Genomic DNA, 23975 nt, shown 5'->3' on the forward strand with positions numbered 1-23975 from the left:
ACATACATTACATTACTGATCCTGAGTTACATCCTGTATTATACCCCAGAGCTGCACTCACTATTCTGCTGGTGCAGTCACTGTGTACATACATTACATTACTGATCCTGAGTTACATCCTGCATTATACCCCAGAGCTGCACTCACTATTCTGCTGGTGCAGTCACTGTGTACATACATTACACTACTGATCCTGAGTTACCTCCTGTATTATATCCCAGAGCTGCACTCACTATTCTGCTGGTGCAGTCACTGTGTACATACATTACATTACTGATCCTGAGTTACATCCTGTATTATACTCCAGAGCTGCACTCACTATTCTGCTGGTGCAGTCACTGTGTACATACATTACATTACTGATCCTGAGTTACATCCTCTATTATACTCCAGAGCTGCACTCACTATTCTGCTGGTGCAGTCACTGTGTACATACATTACACTACTGATCCTGAGTTACCTCCTGTATTATACTCCAGAGCTGAACTCACTATTCTGCTGGTGCAGTCACTGTGTACATACATTACATTACTGATCCTGAGTTACCTCCTGTATTATACTCCAGAGCTGCACTCACTATTCTGCTGGTGCAGTCACTGTGTACATACATTACATTACTGATCCTGAGTTACATCCTGTATTATACCCCAGAGCTGCACTCGCTATTCTGCTGGTGCAGTCACTGTGTACATACATTACATTACTGATCCTGAGTTACATCCTGTATTATACTCCAGAGCTGCACTCACTATTCTGCTGGTGCAGTCACTGTGTACATACATTACATTACTGATCCTGAGTTACATCCTGTATTATACCCCAGAGCTGCACTCACTCACTATTCTGCTGGTGCAGTCACTGTGTACATACATTACATTACTGATCCTGAGTTACATCCTCTATTATACTCCAGAGCTGCACTCACTATTCTGCTGGTGCAGTCACTGTGTGCAAACATTACATTACTGATCCTGAGTTACCTCCTATATTATACCCCAGAGCTGCACTCACTATTCTGCTGGTGCAGTCACTGTGTACATACATTACTGATCCGGAGTTACCTCCTGTATTATACCCCAGAGCTGTAGTTCCCATCTGTCTCTCCCCTGTGGAGTTTGCTATCTGATGGAATACATATGGGAATGACACAGGATCCGCTGCTCACATGACCATAGACAATGACACAAAGCTGTAATAGTATTACAGCTCCAGGCTGTGTAACCTGTGCATTAACCCTCACACCCCCAAGTAATTAATCAGCGCTCCGCTCCCTTCTGTGCTCCTCCGGTTGGTCGCGGCTATTAGGAACAATTGTATAATCCGGATACTAACATGAGCATTTCACAACCCAACTAGAGCGCAGAGAACGCGCAGAGCAGCAAAATATGTCCTCAAATATCATAACTGGGTACGGCACGTCATAATACTACAGACACAAAAGGACTCGCACCACAGTAATCCACAAAGACGCGAACCATAAATATAAAACCAACATCTTTACTGAATATTGAAGAAAACACAGCAAAGAACTAACGAATATTAACAGGAGAGTCCAGAAGGAGGGGCCTCAGTGCGGCGGCATATAATGACTCTGTAACATGTAATACAACTCCACACTGGTTAGTGACAGGTCAGTGGATATCAATAGCCCGGAAAAATATCTGATATGATAGGGCGAAACGCGCGTTGGGGTGAGGAGGGTCCAGACACAGGCAGCGGATCAAACTTGTTACCAGGTAACATATCGGCCCTTTTGTGGTTATGGCTTGTGTATTGCCTGGACGGGTCACTATTTAGTGACCAGATATTTATCTTCCATATATATAGCGCCTTAGTCTGAGTTTATTTAGCTCTTGGTTCTCACATATTACATCACAGCATATTATATATTTTCCGGGCTATTGATATCCACTGACCTGTCACTAACCAGTGTGGAGTTGTATTACATGTTACAGAGTCATTATATGCCGCCGCACTGAGGCCCCTCCTTCTGGACTCTCCTGTTAATATTCGTTAGTTCTTTGCTGTGTTTTCTTCAATATTCAGTAAAGATGTTGGTTTTATATTTATGGTTCGCGTCTTCGTGGATTACTGTGGTGAGAGTCCTTTTGTGTTTCCAGAGTAGATTCAGGCAGGAAAACCTTTATGCAGGATTATACAGACAATCAGACACGGATTTTCACAGTCAGTCAACCAGCCTCATCAGGTCTGTTAGATCTATGTAACAATGCATGCAGATTACCGTGTGAATTCTGCTGAAAGTGTCAAGAGAAAAGAGGGCGGCAAAGGCAGAGCGCGCGGGGGCGGACGGGGCAGAGCGCGCGGGGGCGGACGGGGCAGAGCGCGCGGGGGCGGACGGGGCAGAGCGCGCGGGGGCGGACGGGGCAGAGCGCGCGGGGGCGGACGGGGCAGAGCGCGCGGGGGCGGACGGGGCAGAGCGCGCGGGGGCGGACGGGGCAGAGCGCGCGGGGGCGGACGGGGCAGAGCGCGCGGGGGCGGACGGGGCAGAGCGCGCGGGGGCGGACGGGGCAGAGCGCGCGGGGGCGGACGGGGCAGAGCGCGCGGGGGCGGACGGGGCAGAGCGCGCGGGGGCGGACGGGGCAGAGCGCGCGGGGGCGGACGGGGCAGAGCGCGGGGGCGGACGGGGCAGAGCGCGCTGGTGCGGACGGGGCAGTGCGCGCGGGGGCGGACGGGGCAGAGCGCGCTGGTGCGGACGGGGCAGAGCGCGCTGGTGCGGACGGGGCAGAGCGCGCGGGTGCGGACGGGGCAGAGCGCGCGGGTGCGGACGGGGCAGAGCGCGCTGGTGCGGACGGGGCAGAGCGCGCTGGTGCGGACGGGGCAGAGCGCGCGGGGGCGGACGGGGCAGAGCGCGCGGGGGCGGACGGGGCAGAGCGCGCGGGGGCGGACGGGGCAGAGCGCGCTGGTGCGGACGGGGCAGAGCGCGCGGGGGCGGACGGGGCAGAGCGCGCGGGGGCGGACGGGGCAGAGCGCGCGGGGGCGGACGGGGCAGAGCGCGCTGGTGCGGACCGGGCAGAGCGCGCTGGTGCGGACGGGGCAGAGCGCGCGGGTGCGGACGGGACAGAGCGCGCGGGGGCGGACGGGGCAGAGCGCGGGGGCGGACGGGGCAGAGCGCGGGGGCGGACGGGGCAGAGCGCGGGGGCGGACGAGGCAGAGCGCGGGGGCGGACGGGGCAGAGCGCGGGGGCGGACGGGGCAGAGCGCGGGGGCGGACGGGGCAGAGCGCGCGGGGGCGGACGGGGCAGAGCGCGCGGGGGCGGACGGGGCAGAGCGCGGGGGCGGACGGGGCTGCGGGCAGTAGTCGGTTCCTCACCTGGACGCCGCTCGGCACCTCCACAGCTGGCGCCTCGGACACGCAGCTCCGCCGGCAGCCTCCCCGGGGTGTCCTGCGCAGTAGGGCGCCCCGCAGCAGCCCGCACTGCCGTCCTCCGCCCGCTGCCATGTCCCGGGCTGTGCTGGAGCTGAGCGGCCGATCCGCAGCCCTCACTCTCCACTACTAGCAGCAGACAGCCCCTCACAGACCACACCGTCACTTCCAGCCAATCACCGTCCGCTCTGTCACTCCAGCAGCCAATCACCTTTAGGTTGTCATAACAGGACCCAATAACAGTCTCCCATGTCAAAATAACAGCCAATGAGAGTCTGTTCTGTCACCCCACGAGCCAATAAGAGAAGGTATTCACTTCCGGGTGCGGTGGTTTTCGGGAGTTGTAGTTTGCTGTAAGTTCAGGACTCTGGTGTGCGCGAATAGTGAGGGCGGGCTCCGCCTGCTGGCCGCTGAGGTCACTGCACGATGTTTTCCAGTTTCTCAATGGATGCATGTTTCTTCTGATATTATTTCATGATTCTTATTATTAACCCTTTACCTCCCTAATTTTTGTTTCTGTACTTTCATGTTTTCTCTGTTAAATAACCAGAACTATTTTTTGCACTGACATAAACATATGAGGAGTCCGGACTTGTGTTTTAGTTGGACAAGATACAGTTTTGAATGACTCATTTTACCATATCGATGAAAAGTGAAAAAAAATGGGGAGAAATGGTGAAAAAAAAATTCTGCCATTGTCTTTGAATGTGGATTTTTTTTGTAGCTATTTTATTGGCTTGGTTTAATTTATTTTACATTTTCATAGATCAAATTTTTCTGGATCCAGTGATACAATATATATAGTGAGGCAGTGAGGGGGGATCGTATACGAGGATTATTACGTGTCCCCCAGTTTGTGCAGAGAAACATACTGAACCCACTGGAGAGCGCTGAGATTACAGCCACAGCTGTGGTCACTACGAAATATAAGAGTAAGCGTGTACTGGGGCAAGCTATGTGACCAGTCAGATGTAGGAGAGCCTGGCACGGGCTTTATGTTTGCAGAGATCAGTAGGATGGTAGTGGGGATGGATCCCTCCCTCCACTCTGGGTCTTGGCAGTGGCCCATGGCCACGATTCTCATTTAAACTTTCAGCTGAGGTTTGGGTGGGTCAGTTTTGGTTTGCAAGTATCAGAGCAGGAGCTCTTTGCAGGAAAGGTCTGACTGACTCACCCACAAGTCATACAGTGGTGCAGTCGCCCACGGTAATGGAGTGTTACGGATTGATACTGACGATCCAGCTGTGATCCAGAGGATAAGGTTTGCCTTTATGTTGTAAGTTGCCAAACTAAAGACTTATACATTAGACTACCGTGGGGTCACTGCCTCATTACCGCACTATCAGGAAAGCTGCAGCCTTACATATGGTGGAGAATGCGGGCAGTGTGAACTGGGGCATACCACAAAGACCGCTGCATGTCTGTAATTAAGCCTGCAGCACTACAGCCCAGACCTGCCGATAAAATGGAGGAGATACTGAAGCTGTTGGTCCTCACCCAGCAGCAGCTTCAGCAGCAACAACAGGAGCAGCACCAACAGCACAAGCAACAGCAGTAGCAGCACCAACAGCAGCAGCTGTACCACCAACAGCAGCAGCAGCAGCAGCTGTACCACCAACAGCACCAACAGCAGCAGCAGCAGCTGTACCACCAACAGCACCAACAGCAGCAGCTGTACCACCAACAGCACCAACAGCAGCAGCAGCAGCTGTACCACCAACAGCACCAACAGCAGCAGCACCAGCACCAACAGCAGCAGCAGCTGTACCACCAACAGCACCAACAGCAGCAGCAGCAGCTGTACCACCAACAGCACCAACAGCAGCAGCTGTACCACCAACAGCACCAACAGCAGCAGCAGCAGCTGTACCACCAACAGCACCAACAGCAGCAGCACCAGCACCAACAGCAGCAGCAGCTGTACCACCAACAGCACCAACAGCAGCAACAGCAGCTGTACCACCAACAGCACCAACAGCAGCAGCAGCAGCTGTACCACCAACAGCACCAACAGCAGCAGCAGCTGTACCACCAACAGCACCAACAGCAGCAGCAGCAGCTGTACCACCAACAGCACCAACAGCAGCAGCAGCAGCAGCACCAACAGCAGCAGCAGCTGTACCACCAACAGCAGCAGATGAACAACCTGATACTGTGGCAGATTGCTGCCCTGGTCAGCATTGAGAAAGTTAAGTCCGGAGGGTGACATGGAAGCTTCCTCATCATCTTCCATTGCACAGCGGAGCCGGAGAGCCTGCCAGCTTCCCAGTGGGTGAAGTGGTGGCCCTGTTCCTGATGTGAGATGCCCAGAAGGTCTATTTTGACCGAGATGCCCAGAAGGCCTATTTTGACCTCTGTTAGGAGGATGCTCAGGACTATGGGAAACTAGAAGGTGACATCCTTGCCCGACTGGGGGTTAATACATATGTACGGGCATAGCAAGTGTTTCAATGGTTCTTTGTGGTCCTAGGTCTCAGGCGTATGACTTGTGGCAGCTAGCAAAAGATGGCTCCAGCCTGAGACCTTGACTCCTTCCCAGATGGTAGAGAGGGTGGTGGTCGTCCGGCTTGTGAGAACTCTGCCAGCAGCTGTACAGCGTTGGGTGGGCACGGGGACCTGGGCACCCTAAACCAGGTGGTTAGTCTGATTGAGCGTTATATGGCCACACAAGACATCATACTGGACTCTGCCCCACTGCGGCTCTCACGCCGGCCCCTACAAGCCCAGGAACCTGGGAAAGGATAAAGTTCCTCTGCTGGAGTCAGTCAGAACCGAGCCACTACTGAGCGATACCCCAGAGTGCGTGTGGGAGGAAACATGTTACCCCTAAATCTGTCTCGTGGACTAGTGGTGCCACCTCTATCAGGTGCTGGCAGTGCCAAGGGCCAGGACACATGGCTGCCAACTGCCCCCTGTCTGCCTAACCTGTGGACTATGGGTTTACTTACCGAGTGTCAATGTACGCTCAGTCTACACCGCAGCCGCCGTCAGTCCAGCTGGTGAGCCCCATTTGTGCCAGGTGAGCGCAATGTCACTGAGCGGAGGCTGTCTGACACTGGGAGCCTATTGACATTTATCCATGGGTCACTGAGCTCCGGGTTATAACCAGCTGGGGGGATAGTTGGGGGTCGTCTTTATGCACAGCGAACTCTGGGAGTATCTGACAATGGAGGTGACTTTCTCCACTCCATGGGGGGAGGTTAAACATGTGGTGGGGTAGTAAAACTCTTCCTTAGGAGACTGTGTTAGGCTAGTTTCACATTTGCGGTTAAATCCGCAGCGTTTAATCCGCATCCGCAAGTGGTGGAAAAAACGCATTTAAACGCGCACAAACGCGGCATTTTTTAGATGCATGCGGTAACGCATACGGTTTAAAAAACGCAACGTTTGTACGCGTTTATATGCGTTTTTTTCCTGCGTTTGCGTTTTTGGTGCGCATGATGAGAAATTTCACAAGAGTAAAATCAAGATAACCAGACACCGCCAATGGGACTACAGAGGGCGTGTATTATGGGATTTCTCTATATATAGACCCCTGAACAGCTGTAATCTTCAGATTTTGCTCCTGTATTCTGTGTCATGATGGATCTTCGCATGGAGAGCTTTTATTTCAACCTGGATTTAAGCATCAAGCTGTTTCTTGCCTGTGCTTTTGCTTGGGAGCAAGACAGAAATCGCGAAAGATGGAGAAGGAGACAACGTAGGCGTTTTTGGAGACACCCCATTATCGAACTATCACACGCTGTATGGCGAGCTTAATGCCAACCCGGAGAAATTCCATGAATATACAAGGATGTCGCAAGACTCGTTCCGGGATTTTCTTGCTCGTGTCCAAGGAGCCATACGGCGACAGGACACCCAGCTCCGTAGAGCGATTCCACCGGAGGAACGTCTGCTGGTTACATTAAGGTACGTTCCAAATCTAAACCAATGACAGTCCAAATTTAGTGTTTTCTGACATGTATGTTTTGGGTATTTTCCTTTCTTTCTTTAGCGTAACCACACCATAAAAAGAATAGATTGTAATGTTTTTTGTGTTTCTTTTTATTACAGATTTCTGGCCACCGGAGAGAGTTTATCATCCCTCCACTTCCAATACCGGCTTGGAATATCCACCCTGTCCGGCAGGGCCGGACTGGCCATAGGGCACTTCTGGCAAATGCCAGAAGGGCCGGTGCCAGTGGTGGGCCGCTCAATCCGCCGCCCCCGCCGTCGCATTCAACTATACCGGCGTATAGACGCCGGTACAGTTGAATGCAATGATGGAGGAGAGAGCGTCTACAGACGCTCCTCTCCCATCATTCCCCGCTCTGCCTCTGACACTGCGGGTGCGCGATGACGTCATATCATCGCGCACCTGCTGTGTCCCGGGCAGACTGCAGCTGCTGAGACAGGAGCAGGAACCAGGAAGCAACGCTGGGCACGAGGAGAGGTGAGGAGAGTGTTTTTTTTTTCTGGACTGTGGGGCCATTCTCGGAGGAGGTGAGGGGAGGAAGAGAAGAGATGTGGGCTGTATATAGTTCTCTGTGGGCTGTGCTCTGTGCTGTATACTGCTGTGGGCTGTATATAGTTCTCTGTGGGCTGTGCTCTGTGCTGTATACTGCTGTGGGCTGTATATAGTTCTCTGTGGGCTGTGCTCTGTGCTGTATATAGTTCTCTGTGGGCTGTGCTCTGTGCTGTATACTACTGTGGGCTGTATATAGTTCTCTGTGGGCTGTGCTCTGTGCTGTATACTACTGTGGGCTGTATATAGTTCTCTGTGGGCTGTGCTCTGTGCTGTATACTGCTGTGGGCTGTATATAGTTCTCTGTGGGCTGTGCTCTGTGCTGTATACTGCTGTGGGCTGTATATAGTTCTCTGTGGGCTGTGCTCTGTGCTGTATACTACTGTGGGCTGTATATAGTTCTCTGTGGGCTGTGCTCTGTGCTGTATACTGCTGTGGGCTGTATATAGTTCTCTGTGGGCTGTGCTCTGTGCTGTATACTGCTGTGGGCTGTATATAGTTCTCTGTGGGCTGTGCTGTATACTGCTGTGGGCTGTATATAGCTCTCTGTGGGCTGTGCTCTGTGCTGTATACTACTGTGTGCTCTGTGCTATATATAGTTCTCTGTGGGCTGTGCTCTGTGCTGTATACTGCTGTGGGCTGTATATAGCTCTCTGTGGGCTGTGCTCTGTGCTGTATACTACTGTGTGCTCTGTGCTATATATAGTTCTCTGTGGGCTGTGCTCTGTGCTGTATACTGCTGTGGGCTGTATATAGTTCTCTGTGGGCTGTGCTCTGTGCTGTATACTGCTGTGGGCTGTATATAGTTCTCTGTGGGCTGTGCTCTGTGCTGTATACTACTGTGGGCTGTATATAGCTCTCTGTGGGCTGTGCTCTGTGCTGTATACTACTGTGGGCTGTATATAGTTATCTGTGGGCTGTGCTCTGTGCTGTATATAGTTCTCTGTGGGCTGTGCTCTGTGCTGTATACTACTGTGGGCTGTATATAGTTATCTGTGGGCTGTGCTCTGTGCTGTATACTACTGTGGGCTGTATATAGCTCTCTGTGGGCTGTGCTCTGTGCTGTATACTACTGTGGGCTGTATATAGTTCTCTGTGGGCTGTGCTCTGTGCTGTATACTGCTGTGGGCTGTATATAGTTCTCTGTGGGCTGTGCTCTGTGCTGTATACTGCTGTGGGCTGTATATAGTTCTCTGTGGGCTGTGCTCTGTGCTGTATACTACTGTGGGCTGTATATAGTTCTCTGTGGGCTGTGCTCTGTGCTGTATACTGCTGTGGGCTGTATATAGTTCTCTGTGGGCTGTGCTGTATACTGCTGTGGGCTGTATATAGCTCTCTGTGGGCTGTGCTCTGTGCTGTATACTACTGTGTGCTCTGTGCTATATATAGTTCTCTGTGGGCTGTGCTCTGTGCTGTATACTGCTGTGGGCTGTATATAGCTCTCTGTGGGCTGTGCTCTGTGCTGTATACTACTGTGTGCTCTGTGCTATATATAGTTCTCTGTGGGCTGTGCTCTGTGCTGTATACTGCTGTGGGCTGTATATAGTTCTCTGTGGGCTGTGCTCTGTGCTGTATACTGCTGTGGGCTGTATATAGTTCTCTGTGGGCTGTGCTCTGTGCTGTATACTACTGTGGGCTGTATATAGCTCTCTGTGGGCTGTGCTCTGTGCTGTATACTACTGTGGGCTGTATATAGTTATCTGTGGGCTGTGCTCTGTGCTGTATATAGTTCTCTGTGGGCTGTGCTCTGTGCTGTATACTACTGTGGGCTGTATATAGTTATCTGTGGGCTGTGCTCTGTGCTGTATACTACTGTGGGCTGTATATAGCTCTCTGTGGGCTGTGCTCTGTGCTGTATACTACTGTGGGCTGTATATAGTTCTCTGTGGGCTGTGCTCTGTGCTGTATACTGCTGTGGGCTGTATATAGTTCTCTGTGGGCTGTGCTCTGTGCTGTATACTACTGTGGGCTATATATAGTTCTCTGTGGGCTGTGCTCTGTGCTGTATACTGCTGTGGGCTGTATATAGTTCTCTGTGGGCTGTGCTCTGTGCTGTATACTGCTGTGGGCTGTATATAGCTCTCTGTGGGCTGTGCTCTGTGCTGTATACTACTGTGTGCTCTGTGCTATATATAGTTCTCTGTGGGCTGTGCTCTGTGCTGTATACTGCTGTGGGCTGTATATAGTTCTCTGTGGGCTGTGCTCTGTGCTGTATACTGCTGTGGGCTGTATATAGTTCTCTGTGGGCTGTGCTCTGTGCTGTATACTACTGTGGGCTGTATATAGCTCTCTGTGGGCTGTGCTCTGTGCTGTATACTACTGTGGGCTGTATATAGTTATCTGTGGGCTGTGCTCTGTGCTGTATGCTACGGTGGGCTGTATATAGTTCTCTGTGGGCTGTGCTCTGTGCTGTATATAGTTCTCTGTGGGCTGTGCTCTGTGCTGTATACTACTGTGGGCTGTATATAGTTATCTGTGGGCTGTGCTCTGTGCTGTATGCTACTGTGGGCTGTATATAGTTCTCTGTGGGCTGTGCTCTGTGCTGTATATAGTTCTCTGTGGGCTGTGCTCTGTGCTGTATACTGCTGTGGGCTGTATATAGTTCTCTGTGGGCTGTGCTCTGTGCTGTATACTACTGTGGGCTGTATATAGTTCTCTGTGGGCTGTGCTCTGTGCTGTATACTGCTGTGGGCTGTATATAGCTCTCTGTGGGCTGTGCTCTGTGCTGTATACTACTGTGTGCTCTGTGCTATATATAGTTCTCTGTGGGCTGTGCTCTGTGCTGTATACTGCTGTGGGCTGTATATAGTTCTCTGTGGGCTGTGCTCTGTGCTGTATACTGCTGTGGGCTGTATATAGTTCTCTGTGGGCTGTGCTCTGTGCTGTATACTACTGTGGGCTGTATATAGCTCTCTGTGGGCTGTGCTCTGTGCTGTATACTACTGTGGGCTGTATATAGTTGTCTGTGGGCTGTGCTCTGTGCTGTATGCTACTGTGGGCTGTATATAGTTCTCTGTGGGCTGTGCTCTGTGCTGTATATAGTTCTCTGTGGGCTGTGCTCTGTGCTGTATACTACTGTGGGCTGTATATAGTTATCTGTGGGCTGTGCTCTGTGCTGTATGCTACTGTGGGCTGTATATAGTTCTCTGTGGGCTGTGCTCTGTGCTGTATATAGTTCTCTGTGGGCTGTGCTCTGTGCTGTATACTGCTGTGGGCTGTATATAGTTCTCTGTGGGCTGTGCTCTGTGCTGTATACTACTGTGGGCTGTATATAGTTCTCTGTGGGCTGTTCTCTGTGCTGTATACTGCTGTGGGCTGTATATAGCTCTCTGTGGGCTGTGCTCAGTGCTGTATACTACTGTGTGCTCTGTGCTATATATAGTTCTCTGTGGGCTGTGCTCTGTGCTGTATACTGCTGTGGGCTGTATATAGTTCTCTGTGGGCTGTGCTCTGTGCTGTATACTGCTGTGGGCTGTATATAGTTCTCTGTGGGCTGTGCTCTGTGCTGTATACTACTGTGGGCTGTATATAGCTCTCTGTGGGCTGTGCTCTGTGCTGTATACTACTGTGGGCTGTATATAGTTATCTGTGGGCTGTGCTCTGTGCTGTATGCTACTGTGGGCTGTATATAGTTCTCTGTGGGCTGTGCTCTGTGCTGTATGCTACTGTGGGCTGTATATAGTTCTCTGTGGGCTGTGCTCTGTGCTGTATACTACTGTGGGCTGTATATAGCTCTCTGTGGGCTGTGCTCTGTGCTGTATACTACTGTGGGCTGTATATAGTTCTCTGTGGGCTGTGCTCTGTGCTGTATACTACTGTGGGCTGTATATAGTTATCTGTGGGCTGTGCTCTGTGCTGTATGCTACTGTGGGCTGTATATAGTTCTCTGTGGGCTGTGCTCTGTGCTGTATATAGTTCTCTGTGGGCTGTGCTCTGTGCTGTATACTACTGTGGGCTGTATATAGTTCTCTGTGGGCTGTGCTCTGTGCTGTATACTACTGTGTGCTGTATATAGTTCTCTGTGGGCTGTGCTGTATATAGTACTCTGTGGGCTGTGCTGTATATAGTACTCTGTGGGCTGTGCTGTATATAGTACTCTGTGGGCTGTGCTGTATATAGTACTCTGTGGGCTGTGCTGTGTATAGTACTCTGTGGGCTGTGCTGTATATAGTACTCTGTGGGCTGTGCTGTATATAGTACTCTGTGGGCTGTGCTGTATATAGTACTCTCTGGGCTGTGCTGTATATAGTACTCTCTGGGCTGTGCTGTATATAGTACTCTCTGGGCTGTGCTTTATATAGTACTCTGGGCTGTGCTGTATATAGTACTCTGGGCTGTGCTTTATATAGTTCTCTGTGGGCTGTGCTGTATATAGTTCTCTGTGGGCTGTGCTGTATATAGTTCTCTGTGGGCTGTGCTGTATATATTACTTTGTGGGCTGTGCTGTATATATTACTTTGTGGGCTGTGCTGTATATATTACTCTGTGGGCTGTGCTGTATACTACTGTGTGGACTGTGCTGTATACTTCTACGTGGGCTGTGCTGTATACTACTGTGTGGTCTGTGCTGTATACTACTGTGTGGTCTGTGCTGAATACTGCTGTGTGGGCTGTGTTATCTACTACGCGAGCTGTGCTATAGTATGCAGGCTGTGCTGTATACTATGCGGTTTGTGCTATATAATATGCGGGCTTTGCTATATACTATGGGGAGTATATTATATTCTATGGGGGAGGCCATGTTATGTACTATGTGGCTGTGTTATATACTATTGTGGGGGTATATTATATTCTATGGGGGAGGCTGCGTTATATCCTATGGGGGGCTGCATTATATTCTATGGGGGGCTACATTATATATTATGGGGAGGTGGGCTGTATTATATTCTATGGGGGTTACATACTCTGGGGTGGCTGCATTATACTCTGTGGGGTGGCTGCATTATACTCTGGGGTGGCTGCATTATACTCTGGGGTGGCTGCATTATACTCTGGGGTGGCTGCATTATACTATATGTGGGCTGCATTATACTGTATCGAGGACTATGGGGAATACGTTATACTATATGAAGAACTATGGGGTGCATTATACTATGGGAAGTGAATTGTACTACATGGATGACTGTGGCGGTGCATTATACTATATGGAGCACTATGAGGATTGTATTATGCTATATGGAGGACTATGAGGATTGTATTATGCTATATGGAGGACTATGAGGAGTGTATTATACTATGTGGAGGACTGAGCAGTGTATTTTAATATATGGAGGACTATAGGGAGTGTATTATACTATATGGAGGACTATGGAGCACATTATAATATATGGAGGACTATGGGGTGTATTTTACTAAACAAGTAAAATGCTGCATATTCGGATTGTTTTTGCTGGAACAAAAAGCCTTGTTGTCAGCAGCACATTGCCAGTGTAAACTGTAGATGTGCTGCTGAAAACATGATACTGTATGGTGATCTATTAGTGATCGTTCTGTCTCATCATTATTCCTCAGCTGGTGGAAAGAGGCCGGGAAACAAGCGTTGAACAACTTCAGTATTGTCGATCAAACTCGTTTAGCGGCCTGAACTCAGCGCACGTAAATACAACAGAAAGGCTTCTGTGTGATGTGCAATATGTTAGCATTTGGGGACCCATTTTAAACTTTGCCTAGGGCCCCACTTTGCCTAAAACCGGCCCTGCCTACAAGTGTACAAAGATATTATACAGTCACCATGTGACAAGTGGGCCTGTGTAACTTCAAATGCCAGGGCTGAATTTTAGTCCCAGTCCGGCCCTGCTGTCCGGAATAGTTGTGGACACCTGCCGGGCTTTGTGTAATGTACTCCGGGATGAGTTTATACCCCTACCCACCATCGACATGTGGCTTGAAATTGCAGAGAAATTCTGGAGTGTTTGCGATTTCCCCAACTGTTTAGGAGCGGTGGATGGAAAGCACATCCGCATTATCAAACCTGCCAGAACAGGATCGGAGTACTTCAACTACAAAAAATATTTTCCTGTTGTGCTCATGGCAATAGCTGATGCGAACTGTTGCTTCATCGCCGTGGACATTGGAGCTTTTGGCCGTGGCAACGATTCCCAGACTTTCAAGAACTCGGATATGGGCCGCCGTGTGTATGGCAAAAATTTCAATTTTCCCCCGCCACAGCCTCTCCCCAACACTCAAGGCCCACCGATGCCATTCGTTACGGTTGGGGATGAGGCCTTTCAGATGTGTGAAAACCTACTGAAGCCATATTCCAGTCGTGACTTGGACCACACTAGAAGGATCTTTAACTACAGACTGACCAGGGCCCGAAGAACAATAGAGTGTGCCTTTGGCATTCTGGTCGCTAAATGGCGCATTCTTGCATCAGCCATAAATCTAAAAGTGGAAACAGTCGACGAGGTGGTCAAAGCCTGTGTGGTTCTGCACAATTATATAATGGTTAAGGAGCAACCCAACATTGAACTGGATGAACCAGTTGCACACCCACTGCCCGATTTCCAGCATCACCCGCTGCGGTCAACTGCAGCAGTTGGTCTCATGCGGGACCAATTTGCTGCCTTTTTTGATTCAGATATTGGACGTGTGTCATGGCAGGACAATGTTGTGTAAATGTCCTGTTGTAATTACATCTGTACCAGTAATTTTCTGCAATGATAATAATATTTCTCATTAATAAACTTTAGTTTTGGTTGTGTTGACCGTGTCTCCTATATTTTTCCTCTACAAACCAAGGCTGTCCTAAAACTGGCAGTATTTGGTCTGTATTTAATATCAGTATTTGTAATCATTTATCATGTAGTCATTTTCAATTAGGTCATCCTCCCGTTGTGGAACCTAAAAATTAAATAAAGTCATTAAAGTTTAGTGAATTAACATAAGGAAAAAAAAGAAAAAAGATGCTGAGAAATGGCATGAATAGGAAAGTCAACATACAAAAGGATTCCAGAAGAAAAAAGTTAAGAAAAAGGAATGGAAGTGCAGCGCCCCAGAGTCCTGGTCGTTGCAGTAATGTCGCTCTGCCACTAAGGGGAGTGATGTCACGTCTGATTGCACTAAAAGAGTTCACCTGACCAGGTATCACAGACACCAATACACTCCACACTCCGGCCACCGGGGGGGGGGTGGTTCTATCTATTAGGCCACTCCTCACACTTTGGTAAAACTGGGGGTTGGACAGGAAGTTAGAGAGAAAGTAACTAGGGAGAGCTGGAGAGAGGACCTGTCAGGAGTGGGATCCTGACAGCGGCCTAGAGCAGACAGAACGTTACGGAGCCGTGCTTGAGTGTTACAGCGGCAGACTCCTAAGAAAGGACACGAAAGCGGAGTATATTGCGGAGAAGTGAGAAGCGAGATCACAGCGCAGAGGAGATAGAACCAGAAGGAGTCGTGCCCTTAAGACCGTGGCAACATCCTTCTGAGGCGCGTAGCCGGTGGCCAGAGCACCGAGGAAGTAAGGGACTCTACGTATTACTTCAAACAGCGGCAGGACAGAGAGGCCCGGTACCGAGTACCCCGCGGCCCTGCGTCTGGGGGCACTCCAAACTTGGCGTCACGAACAGGATCTACTTAAGCCTGAAGAATCAGGTCATGTGTGCCTTGGAACTGTGTTTGAATTGTGCTTGAACCGTGATTTATTGCAAAGACTGTGTGTTGCCATTTGCCGCCAAAATCCGCCATCGCCGCGCACGAAGGGAGGAGCCATAGCTTCATGGGCGGAGGCGGTCAAAAAGAGCGCGGAACCAGAAGATGCGGTAAAGCGACGATCCCGGAAGAGGAACACCAACTTCCAGCAGGTCAACAGGGGGACGGTGCGGCCATGTCTGAGTCAGGGGGAGCAGAGGCGGCGGTCGCAGCCGTAGACCCAGAGGCACCTTCGCACCCCGCCGTAGACGCAGCCGTGGGCCTTGTACCACAGCCGGTTGTCGCAGAGCTCGCCGCCCCTATCCGCCAGCCAGAGGCTGCTGCGGCTACAACAGCTATAATGCCCTTCTCCATGCCGTACCTACCTGGAGCAGCCTGGCTCCTGCCATACTCTGGAGAGTCACATACATTAACTGAATTTAAAGAGGGGATCTGCAGCCTGCTCGAGTTCTATCCCTTGACGGAGCCTCAGAAAGTTCATATGATAACAGGCCAACTCTTTGGGGCGGCTCTAAGAGAAGTGAAGTCCTGGCCCGCCGCGGATAAGGGAACTGCACAGCAGGTCTTTGCAAAGCTTAAAGCCACCTTTGACACCCGCACCGCTATGGAAATTAAGTTGACTTTCTATGGGTGCAAACAGAGGCCGCAGGATAGCTTACGGGACTATGCCCTTAATCTCCAGGAGGCACTGCGGGCCATCAAACAGAGTGACCCCGGCAGCATGCAAGATGAAGATAAACTCCTGAAAGAGCGGTTCATTGAGGGGCTCCTGTGCAGCCACCAAAGGGGTCAACTGCACTTCCTGGCCATGCAGAATCCAGACCTGACTTTTGCGCAATTCAAGGATAAAGCCATCCAGGCGCTACAAGAGAGACAGCCCAGCCGTGCAGCACCTCCCAGGCGTCAAGCTCTCACGTACCACCAGGAGGTGGCGTCGGATGCCCCAGTCGCCGCCGAGGCCGATGCCCAGATCCTAGAGGACGATTCCCCCGCAGGACTCCGCCTCCAGATGCAGGAGCTAACCAAGAGCGTTGCTGCCCTAGCCCGGAACGTGCAGTCCCTACAGGAGGCCCCCAAGGAGAAGATCCAGCTGGCCTCCAGACCAGGGGATGTCCCCTGGATGCGACAGAGGAGGACTCCGCCGACCAGAGGCAGGGACGACGATCGCTTTCATCGGGACGGACGACCTGTCTGCCGCCGCTGCCACCAGGTGGGCCATCTTGCAAGGTACTGTCATTTAAACGAGCAACCCCTGGGGCAGAGGGCCAACCCCCAGGAGTAGGACGATCAGGCCCGCAGCATTGGAGAGCCAAATACATTGGAGGGCGACCAGTTCTTCCTATTGTGATTGACGGTATCCCCATGAACTCTTTGCTGGACACCGGTTCTCAGGTGACGACTATGCCTTACGTGCTTTATAAACGGTATTGGGAGGACACCGATATTACTCGTGGCCCCGATGACGATTTCACCATCATAGCCAGTAATGGTCAGCCATTGCCACAAGTGGGGTATAAAGAGGTCACCATCAAAGTGGGGCGGGTGGAATTGAAGGCCCAAGGGATTGTAATTGTTGATATTGACCGACGTGAATGTAATCCCATGATGACTATCGGTACTAATGTTATAGAAAATTGTCTTGCAGAAGTTATTGTCTTGTTGCAGCAGGTAGCAGAACCCGCTGGCTACAGCGAACAACGCGCCCTGCAAAAAGAAATCAGGGCCCTGATGCAAAGACAACAGGTGGAGCTGACTGGTGGTGAGATTGGTCGTGTTACAGTGAGTGATTCAAACCCCATTGCGATACCCCCCAGGAGTGAGATGTTAATATGGTGTCGAGCAGCCACAGGCCTCAGGGGTAAAGACTATCAGGCCCTGGTAGAACCCGTATATTCGGATAATAGGCCTACCCTCCTGACAGCCAGAGGGGTGGTTGACATCCGCAAGGGAAGGGTGCCAGTACGTGTTCTCAATTGTGGGGAGGAAGAAGTCCAGCTAGCCAAATACGCCACACTTGCCAAACTGTTTACTGTTAATAGTAGTGTGATACAGGCACCTGGGCCCTTGGTCCCGTCCAATCCGGCGGAGAACAACGGTTCTGCAGGGCAACCGAAAGATTGGTGTCGGGAATTACACGTGGGCACTGACTCTACCCCACCTCACCAGAAACAGGGGGCCTACAGGGTGGTTCATGAGTACGAGCGGGTTTTTAGCAAACACCCCCTAGATTTTGGGCAGGTAAAAGGGATTCAACATCATATCCCCACAGGGGATCACCGACCCATAAAAGAGAGATACCGTCCCATACCCCCAGCTCATTATCAGTGTGCCAAGGACATGTTGCGAGAGATGAAGGAGGCTGGGGTAGTGAGGGACAGTTGTAGCCCCTGGGCAGCTCCATTAGTCCTCGTTAAGAAGAAAGATGGCACAATGAGAATGTGTGTGGATTATAGGCAGTTAAATCGCATTACACATAAAGATGCATACCCACTGCCCAGGATAGAGGAGTCCCTGGCTGCTTTAAAATCTGCTAACTACTTCTCTACCTTGGATCTCACCAGTGAGTACTGGCAGGTTCCCGTGGCAGAGGCGGACAAGGAGAAGATGGCCTTCACGACGCCGATGGGTCTCTGTGAATTTAACTACATGCCCTTCGGATTGTGCAATGCCCCGGGGACGTTTCAGAGGATGATGGAGTGCTGTCTGGGGCACAAGAACTTTGAAACCGTACTGCTGTATCTGGACGATGTAATTGTCTTCTCCAAGACCTATGAAGACCATCTGAAGCACCTGGCCAAGGTGTTTGAAGCCCTGTCCAACTTTGGCTTAAAGGTGAAACCATCCAAATGCCACCTGCTGAAACCCAAAGTGCAGTATCTAGGCCTTGTGGTGAGTGCTGAAGGAGTGGCCCCAGACCCCGACAAGGTTACAGTGATTAAGGACTGGTCGAAACCCAGCAACCTCCATGAAGTCCAGCAGTTCCTCGGGTTGGTAGGCTATTACAGGAGGTTCATCAAGGACTTCACCAAGAAGGCCGCGCCATTGCAAGATCTGTTGGTGGGCCAATCCAAGAAGACCAAGGGGAAGAATACCCCATTTGATTGGAACGAAGGACTGGAAGGATCATTCACTTGCTTGAAGATGGCGCTGACGGGAGAAGAGGTACTGGCCTACCCTGAATATGATCAACCGTTTGTACTGTATACGGATGCCAGCAACGTAGGACTGGGAGCTGTGTTGTCCCAGGTCCAGAAAGGCAAGGAGAGGGTAATCGCTTACGCCAGTAGGAAACTTCGTCCCACGGAAAGGAACCCTGACAACTACAGTTCCTTCAAGCTGGAATTCCTCGCCATCGTTTGGGCAGTGACGGAGAGGTTCAAGCACTACCTGGCTTCAGCAAAATTCACCGTCTTCACGGATAACAATCCACTAACACACTTGGACACAGCAAAACTCGGGGCCATGGAACAGCGGTGGATGGCCCGGCTGTCCAATTACGACTTCACCATCAAGTACCGGGCAGGACGCAAGAATGCGAATGCCGATGCCTTGTCCCAGATGCCCAATTTGCCAGAAACGGGGGAGGACCCGGAGGCACTTGAAGAAGTAGAGCTGCCCGCTTTCCATCACCCCAAAGCCACTCAGTGCTCCCATCATGTGAAGAACAGGCACGGAAACAACCAGGATGCCACGCTGAATCCCCTGCCCCACCACGGGTGGGCAGAGACCCAGGATGGTGACCCTGCGGTCCGTCGGGTGAAAGAGCTCCTGACGCAGGCAGGTTTGCATCCCGGCCCGGATGATCCACAAGAAACCCAACAGCTGTGGAAGGGGAGAAGCAAACTGTTTATTCATGATGGTAAGCTATGCCGAAGAAGTATCGACCCCCGCACTCATGAATTGGTGTGGCAGATAGTGGTTCCCAGGCAAGATGTGCCAATGGTTCTGGGAGCGTACCACGATGAGCCATCGAGAAGTGGTGTCGGGAGTGTGGCCCGTGCAGTCTACGCAGGAAGGACCGTGACAGCCAACGGGCTCCTTTGCAACCCATCATCACCAAACGGCCGCTAGAACTGGTCGCGCTAGACCACGTGAAGCTGACACCTAGCTGGTCGGGCTATATTTATGCTCTCACCATCGTGGATCACTACTCCAGGTTCCTGGTGGTTGTACCTGTCAAGGATCTAATGGCCAGGATGGCCGCCAAGACCTTCCAGCAGTACTTCTGTAGGCCCCATGGGTACCCGGAGAAGGTACTGACTGATCAGGGACCAGCGTTTGAGGCGGAGGTGTTCCAGGAATTCTGCAATCTGTATGGGTGTAAGAAGATCAGAACCACACCGTACCACCCACAAACCAACGGGATGTGTGAAAAGATGAATCAAGTGGTGATCGACCTATTGAAGACCTTGCCTGTAGAAGAACGGAATTTGTGGCCAACAAAGTTGCCCGACCTGGTAGACATGTACAACCACATCCCAGTGAATTCTACTAACTGCACTCCGGCATACCTGATGCGAGGGAGGTCTAGCAAGTTGCCCGTTGATCTGGACATGGGGGTTCTAACCCCCGAAGACACCTCGCCGGATGCCGATTGGGATACGGAGAGGCAGCAAAGGTACCGCAAAGTACAGGAATGCGTGGAAAGAAGTCTCGCTCAGGCCAGGCAAAAACAGGAAAGGGACTACAACCAGCATGCTCCTGCGATTCCCTTGCCACCTGGTGAACAGGTACTCAAGCGGAAGAGAAGGCTACACAAGCTTGACGACCAATGGGAAGCGGAACCGTATACCATCCTGCCGTACGATTTTGACAATATTAAAGTCTGTCTCATCAGCAAAGATGGAGGGGAAACCTCAACGGCAGTATCCAGAGACCACCTTAAGGTATGCCCCGATAAGTTGAGGGAGAAGGAAGCAGATTCAAGAGCCTCTCCACCTGTAGAAGAGGAGAAGATGATACACACTGTTCTTGGCGATTTTCCCCAGTCTTGGACTCAAATAAATCAGGCCATCGTGGTACCTGTCTTAACGTTTCGTCAACCGAACCCGCCTGAACTAGACGTGGTGCCAGATCCTCCAGACCCGCAATCACCACAGACCCCGCCGGACGATGCCATGCCCACCGTCAGACCGGCAGAGCCTCCCTCGGCTATCGGCGAATCTGCTGTACCCACTGTTGGTAGCAGCAGCTCTGAGAGGTCCAGCATGCCAGTGCTACCCAGACTCACTAGAAGCATAGCTAGAAGGCAGTGCACTACACCAGTGGTAGCAAGCATAGCGAGCCCTGCTAGGCCAATAGCAACCCCTGCACTACAGAGGTCTACACGTAGCACCAAGAATCAAACTCCCCTTCGCTACAAAACTTGGAGGTATTAACTAAAGTTGCTAATTGTGTTTGTGTAAATATCTTTGTTACAAGTTTAAAAATGGACAACGGAGCAATGGACAGTGAATTGCTCCAAAACTTTCAAAAGGGACCCCTTTGTTTACCCGGGGTCCCTGCTGTTTTAAAGTTACAACCACTGAACTGAGAGTCATGAACTGTGCATGACCAAACTTTTGCAACGTTCAAGCATCCTCACCTCCCATAAAGGGAAGCACTGTTATATATTCACTTGTTCATAGCATTTACTTGTTTATAGTGTTTCAAAATTTTGTGTGTTTTCTAATAACATGTAATGTTGTTTTTCTTTTCCCAGTCCGGGAGTACTGGATTTAACCGGGGGGGGGGAGTGCAGCGCCCCAGAGTCCTGGTCGTTGCAGTAATGTCGCTCTGCCACTAAGGGGAGTGATGTTACATCTGATTGCACTAAAAGTGTTCACCTGACCAGGTATCACAGACACACACTACACTCCACACTCCGGCCACCAGGGGGGGTGGTTCTATCTATTAGGCCACTCCTCACACTTTGGCAAAACTGGGGGTTGGACAGGAAGTCAAGGAGAAAGTAGCTAGGGAGAGCTGGAGCGAGGACCTGTTGGGGGTGGAATCCTGACAGCGGCCTAGAACAGACAGAACGTTACGGAGCCGTGCTTGAGTGTTACAGCGGCAGACTCCTAAGAAAGGACATGAAAGCGGAGTATATTGCGGAGAAGTGAGAAGCGAGATCTCAGCACAGAGGAGATAGAACCAGAAGGAGTCGTGCCCTTAAGACCGTGGCAACATCCTTCTGAGGTGCGTAGCCGGTGGCCGGAGCACCGAGGAAGTAAGGGACTCTACGTATTACTTCAAACAGCGGCAGGACAGTTAACTATAGGTTGGCTGTCTCACCTAAATCACCTAACGAAGACACAGGAGTAGTGTTGAGCGATACCGTCCGATACTTGAAAGTATCGGTATCGGAAAGTATCGGCCGATACCGGCAAAGTATCGGATCCAATCCGATACCGATACCCGATACCAATACAAGTCAATGGGACTCAAGTATCGGACGGTATTCCTGATGGTTCCCAGGGTCTGAAGGAGAGGAAACTCTCCTTCAGACCCTGGGATCCATATAAATGTGTAAAATAAAGAATTAAAATAAAAAATATTGCTATACTCACCTGTCCGACGCAGCCTGGACCTCAGCGAGGGAACCGGCAGCGTTGTTTGTTTAAAATTCGCGCTTTTACTTGGTTACGTGAAGTCCCGGCTTGTGATTGGTCAGGGCGGCCATGTTGCCGGGACGCGGACCAATCACAGCAAGCCGTGACGAAATTACGTCACGGCTTGCTGTGATTGGTCCGCGTCCCGGCAACATGGCGCCGTGAACAATCATAAGCCGGGACGTCACTGGAGGCTGGACACGCGCGCTTTTTAAAATACGCGCATGTCCAGCCTCCCGTGACGTCACGGCTTGTGATTGGTTAATGGCGGCCATGTTGCCGGGACGCGGACCAATCACAGCAAGCCGTGACGTAATTTCGTCACGGCTTGCTGTGATTGGTCCGCGTCCCGGCAACATGGCCGCCCTGACCAATCACAAGCCGGGACTTCACGTAACCAAGTAAAAGCGCAAAATTTAAACAAACAACGCTGCCGGTTCCCTCGCTGAGGTCCAGGCTGCGTCGGAGAGGTGAGTATAGCAATATTTTTTATTTTAATTCTCTCTTTTACACATTATTACATTAATGTTGTTGCGATACCCGATACCCGATACCACAAAAGTATCGGATCTCGGTATCGGAAATTCCGATACAGCAAATATCGGCCGATACCCGATACTTGCAGTATCGGAATGCTCAACACTACACAGGAGGCAATTGTGGGAGAGGGGCGTCTCTAGGGTCCCAGAATAACTCCAGGCCTACCCCGTCATACGGGTGCGTCCTAGCCATATCATCTGGGGGACGGAGAAAGAGACCATCAGGAACAGACACAGCAGTTGTGAGGACTATCCCGTGGTGCTCAGCAGGGAAGAACTACAACACACAGGCGCTAGAAGGTAGGCACTGATTTCCACCTGCAAAGGGAACTCTGGATGTGCCTTCGGACCGGCCGGTCTCAGCCAGCCCTGTTAGCAGTGCTCTGGATTGAGGACCCTGAAGCCTACAGTAAAGAGGTAAAGAGACTGCAACCCTGTGTCCTCGTTATTCATAGCGACCTACACCACGCACCACCATCACACCTTTCATTGGACGCCCCTTAGCAGGGTCACAGACCGGGTCTAGCCACCGTGACGACCCCAAGACAGAGATAGAGAGGCTCGGTACCGAGTACCCCGCGGCCCTGCGTCTGGGGGCGCTCCAGAAAGAAAAGAGGATTCAAGAATATTACACTGAGGATACAGTAACAGTCAGCCTTGTATACGTACCCGCTGCCGTCTTTCCACCCGACCTTGACTCCGCTGCTCCTGCCCAGTCTGTGCCGCAGTAGAAGAAGAGCTCTAAAAAAAGAAAAATGTAAATTGTCACATGTGTAGATGTGACAGTGAATACTTACCAATCTGAGGAGGCAAGTACTCACCTCACTGACATGCTCCACTTCAGACGGCCCAGGACGTTGCTCCTCATCAGAAGAAGAAGAAGACATTCTGATGCATGTAGAAATAAAAGAAATGGCAGAAATTAGGACATGTAGAGACAGAAAATAGAAAATAAAGGCATTGGATAGGATATACTCACATTGTTCAGTGTCTTGTTTTCCTCCAAGATGTAGCCTGCGTCTCGTCTGCTTCAGTGTCTGCTGAGTAGTGACCTGCAAATGTCCACGCCGTCCCTTTATCACTTTGTATGTGGGGGGTGGCTTATCAGTGTCTAGACATGCTTTTCTCTGGTGCAACGCATGCGTTCACAAACGCAACCAAACGCATGTGCTTGTAAACGCATGCGTTCATATGGACAGCAATGCGTTTTTTTGCCGCAATCCTTGCGCAATCGACCGCATGCGTTTCCAGGCGGCAAATTGACGCCTCTAAAAATTACTACATGTTGCATTTCCGCGCCAAGCCGCA

General features: G+C 51.1%; 1 protein-coding gene across 2 annotated transcripts in view; it reads right to left on the minus strand.

Annotated features, from left to right (window-relative positions):
- The window catches only part of MOCS1 (molybdenum cofactor synthesis 1), a 40559-nt gene extending 37018 nt beyond the window's left edge, over positions 1–3541 (minus strand). The window contains exon 1 of one of the 2 annotated variants that reach the window (XM_077282023.1): positions 3331–3541. In XM_077282023.1, the coding sequence (XP_077138138.1) occupies positions 3331–3459 (129 nt within the window). In that variant the 5' untranslated portion in view covers positions 3460–3541. The remainder of the gene's footprint in view (positions 1–3330) is intronic. The other variant, XM_077282022.1, reaches the window with a different exon arrangement.
- Between the last annotated feature and the right edge of the window lie 20434 nt (positions 3542–23975).

This window comes from Ranitomeya variabilis, chromosome 2 (genome assembly GCF_051348905.1).
Source record: "Ranitomeya variabilis isolate aRanVar5 chromosome 2, aRanVar5.hap1, whole genome shotgun sequence".
In the NCBI taxonomy this organism is placed as follows: domain Eukaryota; kingdom Metazoa; phylum Chordata; class Amphibia; order Anura; family Dendrobatidae; genus Ranitomeya; species Ranitomeya variabilis.